The sequence below is a fragment of the Amphiura filiformis genome, chromosome 6 (genome assembly GCF_039555335.1).
Source record: "Amphiura filiformis chromosome 6, Afil_fr2py, whole genome shotgun sequence".
Classification (NCBI taxonomy): domain Eukaryota; kingdom Metazoa; phylum Echinodermata; class Ophiuroidea; order Amphilepidida; family Amphiuridae; genus Amphiura; species Amphiura filiformis.
This window is the reverse complement of record NC_092633.1, coordinates 49,296,227-49,309,505: the sequence shown is the minus strand read 5'-3', so window position 1 is coordinate 49,309,505 and position 13,279 is coordinate 49,296,227. Positions and strand designations below refer to the sequence as shown.

The 13,279-nt window shown below is 37.8% G+C and overlaps 1 protein-coding gene across 1 annotated transcript; it reads left to right on the top strand.

The window, feature by feature from the left end:
* Nucleotides 1-292: 292 nt before the first annotated feature.
* LOC140155539 (macrophage migration inhibitory factor-like) lies at nt 293-8,806 on the top strand. Its single transcript, XM_072178417.1, has 3 exons — nt 293-513; nt 3,042-3,220; nt 7,164-8,806. The coding sequence occupies exons 1-3, from the start codon at nt 406-408 to the stop codon at nt 7,231-7,233; spliced, it is 357 nt and encodes a 118-aa protein (XP_072034518.1). The 5' UTR covers nt 293-405; the 3' UTR covers nt 7,234-8,806.
* The last annotated feature ends 4,473 nt before the right edge of the window (nt 8,807-13,279 follow it).

Sequence of the window (13,279 nt, the reverse complement as noted above, 5' to 3'; positions counted from 1 at the left end):
CCACAATAAATACTGTCCAAACGTTCATATCCCATCCGGCAACTCATCAATTACGCCCGGCAATATTATTGCGTGAGTAGCGTAGTTTTACCACTCTCCGCAATACCTTGCAAAACGCACAGTATTAATAGACGCTGATAGACTGTATGTATTAAAGTGCGCCGCCAATACAATCGAGAATACCAAACGCTCTCATGTTTATCATAATTTAATTGATAACACTGCCGGGAACACTGCACTGATTGAACCCGAACCTGGATTGAACCCCCGGGATTGACCTTCTCGACAAACACATGACATGATGCATACACCAACACATGACACGGTACTAACTGTATAATGATACAGACCTACGTGACATTTAGCTAACATAAAAAGAAATAGGCCTATAGCCAGATTTTCAACATGCCGTTGACTGTTGTCGATACAAATATTCCACGAGAAAGTCTACCAGAGACATTTGGAAATGAACTCTTCGATTTGGTGTGTAAAATAACAGGAAAACCAACAGCGGTAGGTTTCGTTAATATGCATGTATACTCAGTATCAGTGTTTACTCAGAGGCTGTATGTCTCAAATTTGGCCCAGTGAAAATTATATTTGGCCCACAACAATTTGCAATGCTGTATTACAATTAGTCAATTTGAGGAATTACTGAGACAAAATTGAGTCAATTTTGGGGAGAAATGCTTCATTTGGCGCACTCAATTTCCAGAGAGAGTAAACACTGCTCAGTATACTCTAGCTATGTACACTTTATTACTTTTAACTATAAATATAGGCATATAGGTACATGTAATCTAGTATACTGTACATACTAGTACATACATGTATAGCGTAGCATCATTAAATAATATTACCGCAATACCGTAAAATGGGGGTAACTTTGGGCACTTTTTAAACCACTGCTTCCAAACAAAACCAATAATATTTCTAATTATCTCTTTTTTATGACATTAGGGTTCCCTTCTACACCTTGAAGTTGAAAAAGATTTTGTAATAATTTTGTAAGGGTGCCCTGGGGGTTAAAAATAGCCTGACCAAAGTTACCCCGCATTTTGGGCAATTTTGGTCAGTGTATACATTCCATGAAGAAAAAAAAAATCAAAAAAATTGATCTTCGCTGTATATGGGCAAGATGTAGTTTTTTGTGACATTTGACCCTTGTAAAATTATTCAAACACACATTCTTGCTCACAAATATCGATTTTTATTTTTCTGAAAAAAATGTTTAAAAAATGCTCATTTTTGGTCAAAAATCACGATTGTTTTCGCAAATTACGAGGAAATGGGACCTAAGCGACTATTATTTCTTCCAAATATATTTCTTAACAAATTGACACCAAATATGACGAAAAACAATATTGCTGTACGAAAATATGACCATTTAAAAAATATATTTGACTGACCAAAGTTACCCTGCTGACCGAAGTTACCACATTTTACGGTACCACGTTATGCAAGCGTATTTTGCTAGGAGGTCCAGATCATGGAAAGTTAACGTTTAACTGAAGTAGCGTCAGCTTTTATACCTTAGCCCGGGTCAGCTGGGGGACCGCGGAATCCATGGGATTTGGTAGGTAGGCTAGTTATCATGTAGGCCTATGATTATTTTGTAAGGTCAGGTGCCAGGTCATCCAGATACAGGGAAGTCTCCCGGCCTGACAGGGGTAAAACAGAAATGCAGAACTGATCATACGTTTGAAAAGTTATCATTTGGTGAGTTATAGCAAATAGCAATGGAATTTATATTAGTTACAATTTTTTATTAACATGATTATGTTTGGGTGATCTGATTTTATGTTGATCTATTGAGGATGTTTGTCCTTTGAAGTGGGGTGGGGAGGGGGGAGTCATTTACAGATTCAGGTGAGTTATAATACATAGAGATGGAATGTGACGCACACCGACATGGCGCATCGCCCGGTTAATAATTACATTATACTGCAGAGACACTGAAATGAGTACCCGGGATCGATACACGTGAATGTGCTATGCACGATTTGATATTCAGGCGATAAATCTTTGGATACCGGGGTAGAAAATGATGAATATCTCCCGTAATTGATTTAGTCTAAAGAATCCAGATTTGGTTCCTTGCACTTGAACATATGTGTTCAACGGATATGATAGTCGTTAGCTAGCGTCTTGAGAAAGAAGCGTGCTTCTTGAACTCAAAAACTTACAAAAATATTCTGATTGTAGGCCTATATGTGCCGAACTATAATAGCAAAACGTATAGGCTAGCTGCACTCACTCGTGGACATGTGGTGGAGACAGTCTAAAAGCAGATGACCCATGGCGTAGGCCTATACATGGTCACTCACACACAGAGAGGTCAATTACCAGGCTATTGTCAGTAGCCTTAGTCCATGTCCCTCGGCTCATTATGCGTCTCAAAACTATTAAACAGGTCGGAACAAAATGGCCATGCGTGGCTGTGGATTCAACCTACCATGGCGATTTCTGCCATGAAGATATCGGGTCGATGACACTGTGTGACGTGTTGATGTAAGATCATTTGGGGAGTTAAAATATGGTGAGTTATATCACCTTCAATGTATTGGAAGAGTTATGTCTGGCATAGTTGGGATGTGACCTGTTATGTTGCAGGGATGTAAATCTTCAGGAAATTTCCTGATGATTTCAGGAAATTTTGCTTGGATCTTCCCTGTACAAAATAGGCCTATTGAGAAATACACATTTTCAGAAAATGTTAAAGTAGTTTCAGGAAATTATGTCAGAGCTTGTTTTCATCCCTGATGTTGATGTATTGGCAATGGTTGTACTTTGAAGTGGGAAGGGTCATGACACTTGGTGAGTTCAAATATGACGAGTTGTCGTTCAGTGTAAGGAGAGTTTCATGTCTGCCAGAGTTGGGATTTGACGAGTGATGCATCAATTGAGGATTTGTAGCCCGAGTTGTTTCTGCCTAAAATTAACCGATGAGTTTGGTGCCGCATCTACACATTATGTGTGGTTAAACCCCCATTTATTTACATTCCATTTTATCACGAAACGTCGCGTGTTGTTGTTTTCAGGTGGTATGTTTAGACATCAACCCCGGTAAGCTGATGATCAGGGATGGTAATACAGACCCGTGCGTCCACATTTGCTTCCATTCATTCACACAGGCTTTATTTACCAAAGAAGCGACTGGACGGTTCGTAACCGAGGTGACGTCATTCATACATGAAAAACTAGGCGTTGATAACAAAAGGTACATAGGTCTATTAAAGGGGCATTTCGTGATCCACAGCCTCATCCCCCACTTTTCCCAAAAAAAGTTGAGATTTTTACACCACTGGATACCTCTGGCTAGGCCTACATAATGTTTATGTACCAAATATTGCTTGCAGATTAATTCGTTTAGCAAAAATATCGCCAAATTTGAATTTCGTTCTGGTGCACCAGAACGAAATTACAACACATCAGTTCGGGGGCACTGCTAATTCAAAGACGTCTCTGATATCAAAGACGGGTCAGTGATTTCACATACGGGGGTCTGTGATATCACATACGTCGTGCTTTTTTGACAGTTCGGCGCTAGATGCAGCAATTCGGCACGAAGGTGAATGTATCAGAATATGCTTTCCTATGTTTAGCAAATATCTATCTGTGCAAACATCATATCTATCTGTGCAAATTCTGACAAATGGTCTCAGAAAATACTTAGATTGCAAAATCGAGCCATTTACGGCCCAAATCCAACGTTTTGAAGTAAAAAAATCCCAATTCACGGGGAAGGGGTGACTATTTTGGCAAGGAAAACAATGTGGGGACAAGGAATTTTTTGCCAGTCAACGAGGGGGGAGAGGAGCGATATTTGGCACGCATTGTGGCGGGACGCTGGCGGCACCTTTTCAAAAATATGTTCAAAAATGACTTAGGGGGGGAAATGGTAGGCCCCTATGGAAACGTTCAGGCCTAACCTCGTGGCATGACTCTTCTTGCACACGTGCATGGGGATGAATTCGGATAAATATGGACACCTGTATTTTATTAATAGGGGTGGGGTTATGTTATGATCAGGTGGCTCAAAATAGATCAACAAATTACGGTAAACCAGGCGTGTGCCCAGGGGGTGGGGCTTTGGGGCCTGCAGCCCCGGGTCTTAAAAAAAAGAGGGAGGCAGAGAGAGAAGGGAGAGGGAAGAGAGGGAGGGAAGAGGAAGGGGAGTGACAGAGAAGTGGCATAGCCAGGCCCGTTCGCAGTACTAGTATTTCTTTTAGAAGGTGTTGATTTTAAAAGGTGGACCTTTTTCCAGGGGGTGGTGCGATTTTGTAAAAAGTGGACCTTCTACCCAAAACTTTGGACTTATTTGACTAAAAAAGCATAAAAAACCTATTTTTTTTCTTTTGCCACACCGCACGCCCCTCCCCCTTCGTACGGGCCTGGGCAAAGCCAGTGGGGCAGTAAGGTATATAGACAGTGCCCCTTAAAAATCGAAGGGGTGGAAAAGGAGGAAAAGGAAAAGGTTTACTTTTTCGGTCTAATTTCCCCAAAATTGAAAGAAATATCCCGAAAACTGAAAACAAATATAAAATAATACCAATACCGGGACGAAAATGTTACAAAAATCGGCACAAAATATTAGCAAAACTGGGATGAAAATTTTGTTTTGCCACAGCCACCTAGCCTCATTTCAATGTCCGGGCATTTTTAGGCAAAAGAAAGGCAGAAAAGTGGAAAGAAAACAAGGAAGAAAAGAAGAAGAGTACGTTCTGAGTCATTGCGCATCATTATGTTCATGCTTGAAATCTGTGACACGGAAATCGCATCCACTGGAAATCCGTTCTAAAATACATGTTATGCAGTATCATGACATGATGATATGGCCCATAGATATGCTTAATCATGATGGTCGGAAAAATAAGTTAATAATAGGGGCCTAATGTAAAATGTTTTTAGTTTGAGGATAATATCCCCCCTCACAACTCGGGTCCGTTGAAATCTATTATGCCGAAAATAATACCAATAAATATGTGTAAACTTTTACACAAAATGATTTTATTGTGCCTTTCATTAATTTTTTGTTCCCCAACTTCTGAGGGAGCACATCCCCCTCAGGTACCCTTCTCCGTCAAAAAGAAAAGGCTAACTTGCAAGTATCCATATAGGCCTATATATAATTGAGTAGGTTCATACCCATAACATTTGCGGCCCAGAAGTCAGGTCCGCAGGAAATTTGTATGAGTTACACATGCGCGTTTTTTTTTGGGGGGGGGGGCTTTGGGGGCGCCAGCCCCCGGGGTAAAAGTAGGGGGCGGCAAAAAAGATGGGGCGGCGGAAGATAAAGGGGCGGAAAAAAGTGTAACAAAAGAAAAACTGGCGGTAGGCTACTTAATGGGCGGCAAGAATAATTATGAAGATAAAAGGGCGGATAATTATTGAAAATTAATGAAAATATACCTTTTTGACTGTCAACAGGGCGACCGCTGTATACGCTGTGTGGGTATTATGGGGGTGTAACACCTGTAAAATAGTAGCTTGAAAAAATGTGTGAAAATTTTTTTAGCTCCTACCCCAACCTTTTCGGACTTTTGCTGCAAGGGGCGGCAAAATGTACATTTTCTTAGCCCCCCGGGGTAGGAGCGGCCAAGGTACGCAACTGTTACAGGCCTATCATTCATAAATATATGCCCATAAGCCTATTATAGCAGATCCCCCTCAAGCACCCCTTGCGTTAAAACAAAAAGACTACACTTAGGCTGAATTGTAGGAGGTATTGAGCATGACACGTATTCATTTAAAACTAAAATTTTGCGGGTCAGTTGGAAATCTGTAAAAAGTATATGTTCCGAAAATAACCAATAAACATGTTGCATCAAATGGCTCCATTAGGCCTTCACATTGAAAAAAAATTGTCTAATTCGGAGGGGTGAGGGGGCACATCGCCCCTCAGACAACCCTAGCGGCGCTGCCGCGCCGATGTTCAACATTTTGAAATTTTGTTCAGTTCAGCCCCGGCGGTCTCGGAATCTAGAAATGCCCTGTAAATAATAACGATGATAATAATTTTAGGAAATAAAAATGTTTAAATGAAATAGTGAATAAAAATGCTTCTAGTTTCTTCTTGGTATTGGTTGAAATTGTTTCCATGAGTCGGGGCCTGAACAATTAATTTACTACTCCCATATAATGCTGCAGTTCAAGTATAATACTCTATGAAATATTAATGAAGAAGTTTGGTGCATTCATCACCACATGTTGAGTTTTGATGTGTAGGCCTACAGAGAATTGAAAGTCTGCCAAATGTCGTCGAGGAAGAAAAGTTATTCTGCCACATAAAGCTCAAAGTTATGAAAAAGAGCAACAAAATCTTTTTAGCATTCCCCGATTTTTTACGTTTACTATAAAGCGTGTACCCCGAGCCTGCGCTCTAATTCATGAATGGATAGTAACATTAGCAGGCACTCAACTTGGGCTAGCTACAACCCTGATTAGGCCTACTCGCAAAATTATTCCCGCTGCGCCGGTTCACGTTCACCAACATTTACTAATATCGTTTGCGGCTGGGTTTTGAGACTAGGGAGTATGTGATTTATGAGACGTCTCTGAATTATGATACTGTCAGGTGTCTCGGCACTGAAGAGTCTTTGATATCAGAGACGTCTTTGAATTAGCAGTGCCCCCGAACTGACATTGTCTATGGAGCAGTGTAATACACATAATCATGCATAACTCGCAAACGCAAAATCGGAATCAACTGAAATTTTGGAAATAAGCTTTTTCGTGGATATCTACTGAAAAATGTCATAAAAAGAGGACGCTAGGATCACGAAATCCTCCTTTAAAAGTTGTGGAGTAAATTTCTCTAAATATTTGAAAGAACAAACTTTGCTCTTATTTAAGGTCGAGACTAAAATAGCTGACGACATGAATGCAATCGAGCCTGTTGAAAGCGGCAGCTTGAAGCAGGTGCCCAGGTCAAATTGAGAAAAATTATATAAAAATGGGTGTTTTGGTTCAAATTTGTTATAAATCGACTATGGCATAGTCTAATTTGTCATCAAATCATAAATAAGGGCCTATTCCGGGACTATTTGAGTTGCATTATCTTTATTGTGTAATTTGTGGGGACATTTTGAGGCTTTTTGGAGATACAAAATTTACGAAGTTTGTCTAATTAATGTTCGTTTTAAAATTGTTTGTTCTTTCAGAATTTCGTTCACTTTTCATCCTATGGCATCGGGACATTTGGTTGGCTTGAACGGACAACTGATGGGATAATATTTCTTATTATACCAGCCGACAATTTCATTTATGATAAATTACAGGATAATTTGGAAGCTAACACTAGTATGAAGACAAGGACAGAGACCAACTTAAAACCGTCGTTTTTTATACTGCATGACATGACCTGTACAGAAAGATCATTTTATTAATTTTCGAAGTTGTATCTTCGCGAAATGAAAATACGTAAGCCTTTATGTTGCTCCACCGCCATTGGCATTTGCAACGTCACACGACGCGATAAATAAACTGAGCTCAAAAAGAAACTTATAATTTTTCACAAGGTCATATCTTGAAATCCTGTCCATCAAATTGAACCAAAATTACACACAGATTTACAATACTCTACTCTTAACACATGTCAGTAACCAAGCAGTTATCCAACTGACACAACATCAAAATGCACTGACATGGGACAGCTTCCTGGACCACATTCCGCAGCGCAGCCCTGTTTCATGAAAAAAGTGTATGAAAAGCAGAAAGCAGCAAAGTTTTGTCATCTGTGCAAGGATCTTGTGTGCATTCTCACAGATTTTTTGTCCTGTGTGCCAAATGTTGGGCTGTGAAAGTGAAGGAAGTCCAGGAAGCTGTCCCATGACAGTGCTTTTTGCTGTTGTGTCAGTTGGACAACTGCTTGGTTACTGACATGTGTTTTGAGTAGAGTATTAAGGTAATCCTGTGTGTAATTTTGTTCATTTTGATTGACAGTATTTTAAGATATGACCTTGTGATTCACAAGTTGTAAAAAATTATAAGTTTCTTTTTGAGTTCAGTTTATTTCAGTTTTCAAAATGGTGGCATTAAAATCTAATCATTATAATATTACAAAAGTGTTAAAGAAATCATGATACATCATACACACCTGCACTCAATATTGCTGGATTTGTACTGATTATTGCTGCCAATTCAAAGGAATTACTGGTATACTTATAATATTAGAGTGATTGGAATATTTACTGCGAGGAACGGTACTACATGTACAACATCATATTAAACTAAAGGATAGGCCTATAGCTTTTTAGCAGGCGATATAGGACACTCGACACGTAACGAACTAAGGCTGACAGCCCATTCAAAATAGACACTTATGGGGTACTTTGTTGAACCCAGTGGCGTAGCCAGGGCAAGGGCGGCTTCCCCTTGTGAGAAGTCTTGCCCCCCGTGGGAGGCCTTTTTTGCAATTTTTAGCCCATTTTGACCATTTTCGTCAAAGTTTGCCCCCTGGAAATTTGCCTCCCCCTCTGAAAAAGTCCTGGCTACTCCACTGGTTGAACCCAACGGTTTTAGAATATTAACATAACTTGCTTTAGCAACACAAAACACATTTAGAATTGTTTATGAAGATTTCATGATTGTGACGTGTCAATCCATTGGATATGTCAAAAATGTCGATATCGCAGGGGGAAATGTGAAGCGCAATCAGGTTTCAAATCACACAAACAGCACTGTAAAAACGGAACTTGATAAAAGCACCAACAAATACAATACAAGTGCAATCCAAAAGCAACTTGTTTGCCCTTTATATGTTTCCAATCAATAAAAAACAATAACTATATTGAAAGAAAATTAATCAGTTTCCTTTAAAGGGGCATTTCGAGATCCACAGCCTCATCCCCCCACTTTTCTCAAAAAAAGTTGAGATGTTTATATCACTGGAAACCTCTGGCTACATAATGTTTATGTACAAAATATTTCTTGCAGATTAATTCGTTTTGCAAAGATATCGTGAAATTTGAATTTCGTTCTGGTGCACCTGAACGAAATTACAACGCATTGTCTATGGAGCAGTGTAATACACATAATCATGCATAACTCGCAAACGCAAAATCGGAATCAACTGAAATTTTGGGAATAGGTTTTTTCGTGGATATGTACTGAAAAATGTCATAAAAAGAGGATGCTAGGATCACAAAATACTCCTTTAATATCAGCAACACGTTGTTTATATGTTAACCCATGTTATCCTAAACGTCCTATCAATAGTAGATAGAAATAAATGCTATCAGTAGTAGATAGCATTATTAATTACTATCAGTAGTAGATAGCCCTAAATGCTATTAGTAGTAGATAGCAATAAGTAGTAGATAGCACTAAATGCTATCAGTAGTTGATAGCACTAAATGCTATCAGTAGTAGATAGCAATTGCTACCAATAGTATAGCAATAAATAATATCAGCAGCTATAGATATCAATACATGCTATCAGTAGTAGATAGCATTAAATGCTATCAGTAGCATTAAATGCTATCAGTAGTAGATAGCATTAAATGCTATCAGTAGTTGATAGCACTAAATGCTATCAGTAGTAGATAGCATTAAATGCTATCAGTAGTTCATAGCAATAAATGCTATCAGTAGTATGTAGATATCAATAAATGCTATCAGTAGTAGATAGCACTAAATGCTATATCAGTAGTAGATAGCAATTGCTACCAATAGTATAGCAATAAATAATATCAGCAGCTATAGATATCAATACATGCTATCAGTAGTAGATAGCATTAAATGCTATCAGTAGCATTAAATGCTATCAGTAGTAGATAGCATTAAATGCTATCAGTAGTTGATAGCACTAAATGCTATCAGTAGTAGATAGCAATTAATGCTATCAGTAGTAGATAGCAATAAATGCTATCAGTAGTGGATAGCATTAAATGCTATCAGTAGTTGATAGCATTAAATGCTATCAGTATATAGCATTAAATGCTATCAGTAGTTGATAGCACTAAATGCTATATCAGTAGTAGATATAGCAATAAATGCTATCAGTAGTAGATAGCAATAAATGCTATCAGTAGTAGATAGCATTAAATGCTATCAGTAGTTGATAGCAATAAATGCTATCAGCAGTAGGTAGCAATAAATTCTATCAGCAGTATATAGCAATAAATCCTACTAGTATATCACCTCAAAAATAAGCGCAGCATAAACACTTTATTTAATGTTTCTACATGAATGAGCTTTATTAAAGCATCAAAAATCAAAAAACCGAATTGAAATCGGTCAATGCTTTGTGATGTAGTGTCAATTTTAAGATGCTCATAAATGGAATGCAAATCTGCCACAAATTGCTATAATGACAAAATTGGCACATTTCGAGATTTTGAAGGTTTATTTGGACCCCGGATTTGGACACTTGCTTGAAAAGGCAACGCGTTAATTTAAGTATCACAGGTTAATTGCCGATCTTTTCTAACTTCGTCAAAGAAAACAAAATTTAAAAATCTATCATTGAATAATTATAATAAATTAACCAAATATACTATTTTAGCAATTCCGGCCAATCTGCAGACAAATTAAAGCTGAAAAAATGACTAAGTTCAGCTAATTAGGCTAATATGCAAAATTGATGCCAGTTGATAGAAAACCGTACATGATATCAGGGTGCAGTTTTTTTCGCACACATATGTATGCAAAGTTCTACTCATAGATAGCATAATACCGAACAATAACTGCTATTACCCCCTCAACAAAATAATACTATCAGCTGCACATCAATTCTGTCAGGAAAAGTTGCTACTAATGGTTGAACTAATCACCTGTGTATGTCTGCAATCATAGATTGAATACAATACTGGTCTTTTCAAAGATACTAATCTTACAGGTGCAAGTGATCAGCATGATATGGTTCAATGCAGAGGTACCGCATGAACGTACCAGTGCAGCGCGGTATATTCAAAAATTGTTTTGACCTATTGCTATGGTAGTTAATCCATTTTACGTAACTTCGCCAGCGTATACATGGACTTGGTTTCCGATAAATTATAGCTAAAAGATCGGGCTTTCACATATTTTCACCGCATTTGTTGGAATCCGCTTTTTACAAGACATCCTGCCAAGCTAGGGATATCTGCCAAGCCAGGGATGTGAGAGGTCAAGTAATGAGTAAACTAATGCATCACACAGAGAATAGAAGATATCTTGCTCTTCCCAGAATCCTTTGCAACACGACATATCTCATTTCATCAAATCATATCCCCATTACTTTGTACAGGATCCCTAATCCCTTGTTTTCATTTTGAGAATGACTGGATAAACGTGGGTCGATACCCCGGGGTCGATACTCGATAGTTATGAAAAAAGCATATTTTGCATGACCTGGATGTGTTTTGTTCACTGAGGCACATTTCTTCACCATCGACCCAGATAGCAAATCAGTACAGGAAATTAAAATAGCAGCAATGCATTATGGGAAGTGTAAGATATCTCTGTGTATCACGCATGAAAGCATTCAATTCAGTCAATATTTGGTACTATTCTGAGTTATTTATTTTATTTTTAATTTGAACATTCCAGTCCCCTTATGACAAAAGAAAAAACAACATGATAAAAAGAAAGAAAGAAACCAACAAACAAAACATGTTACATAAGTGTAAGCTATATAAATTTGCCATCCTGACCAACCTTTTCAGACATTTTGCCCATTACATGGCCAAATTCAATATGAATTGAACATGGATATAGATCAAAATGACATCATAAGATCAACTCCCAAGAATTTTCAGTTTGAAGCATTTTTCAGAATTGAGAACAGAAACATATCTCTTCTCACAGCAAATCACTGGCACAACTGACGATTTTTATAACCAGGTTATGCCAGGGCGCTGGCAGTCAGGTTTCTTTACGTCCCTCATCAGAATTGTCCAACATTTATATCAGCTTACAAAACATTTTCTTGAATTTTTCCTTTGATTTGATCATCTCTTTCGTAACAATTTAAAATTTTAACCATTTGAAAGAGATCATCAACTTCATAATTTGTCTTCGACCTTGGTGCTAGCTGGTTCAATACAAAAATAATTTGGTACCATATACCTGCTTTGAAGCATTTTTATACAAGACACCACATACTTTGAAAATAACTCGAATAATTAAGTTTTTGGCTTATCACAGTCATCCTACAACATGATATTAATCAAATGTGTGCGGCACCGCATTTAGTGTTGATCCTATAACACTACTGCCGGGCACTTTTGGCGTCCTGCAAGGTCCCAATAGGAACAAACTATATTATAGTGCCTAATAAATCACAACATCACAATTTCATTCTATTTCAGATTTAATATTGAGAACTATGGAAATGTAAGGGAAAAAATCTTGGAAATTTAAATACATTTTCAACTTGGAAAAATAAATATATAATATAACTATTGAAGAAACATGTACGAAATGAATTTTTAAAGACTGATTGCTGGTAGTTTTCCGACACCCTAATTAATACTTCCAAGATATTGAAAATACTCACAGAACATAATTAGGGATTACTTTGGATTGTACTGCAAATGAACATCTTTTCTACAGTAGGTTTACATCAACTCTACACACTTAATAGTACAAGCTCTACTGTTGATACTTTTGGCAAATCAACTGCTCAGCGCCAGAAGTGGGTAAGTGCACGAGCTGTCATGTGTAGATGAGTACAATATACTGGGTGTAAATTGCCAAAATTTTCACAGGGCAACTATTGCACTTACAAACTTTTGTCACTGAGCGGTCAAAATGTCAGTTTGACATATTAATGAAGGAGAATACAGTCATGAGTTGTAATACGTATATTATGCAAACCGTACATAAGCTATGTCATGTGTAGAACTAAGGCTTAGCCCCTACATTCATCATCTTCGTTAACGTAGCAATAAATGCTTTCTATTTAAGTCAACATCTAAAGGCTGGGAAATGTTTTGCAGATGTTTTCTTTTTTTGTTGCAGCTGATGTCACATTTATCCAGATCTATCCACTAAAGTGATCAGCTTTCGTACAAGACACGTCTCTTTTGTTCCGTTTTCTGCAGTTTAGCTGCAAACTACCGCTAGATGTCGACTATATACTGGCCGTAAATCTGCTAGTAACTAACCAGAGCACAGCATGCAAGATTTCACAAACACAGAAAATATAATCTCCAAATTTCTATTCTTGAATAGTTCCAGTTTGGTAATTTTCATCCCAACAAAAGCAGCCTTCATAAAATATAAACACAGATGCCTTCCTATACAACTGCATATATTTCTTTTTCTTTGAGAAAGATATCACTAAACACGTACA

What these genes read in the sequence shown, in the direction of transcription:
- LOC140155539 (XM_072178417.1), top strand. Translation starts at nt 406, where the DNA reads ATGCCGTTGACTGTTGTCGATACAAATATTCCACGAGAAAGTCTACCA. An exon ending in TAACAGGAAAACCAACAGCG is followed by an intron (nt 514 to 3,041) that starts GTAGGTTTCGTT and finishes TGTTGTTTTCAG; the next exon opens with GTGGTATGTTTAGACATCAA. An exon ending in CTAGGCGTTGATAACAAAAG is followed by an intron (nt 3,221 to 7,163) that starts GTACATAGGTCT and finishes TTGTTCTTTCAG; the next exon opens with AATTTCGTTCACTTTTCATC.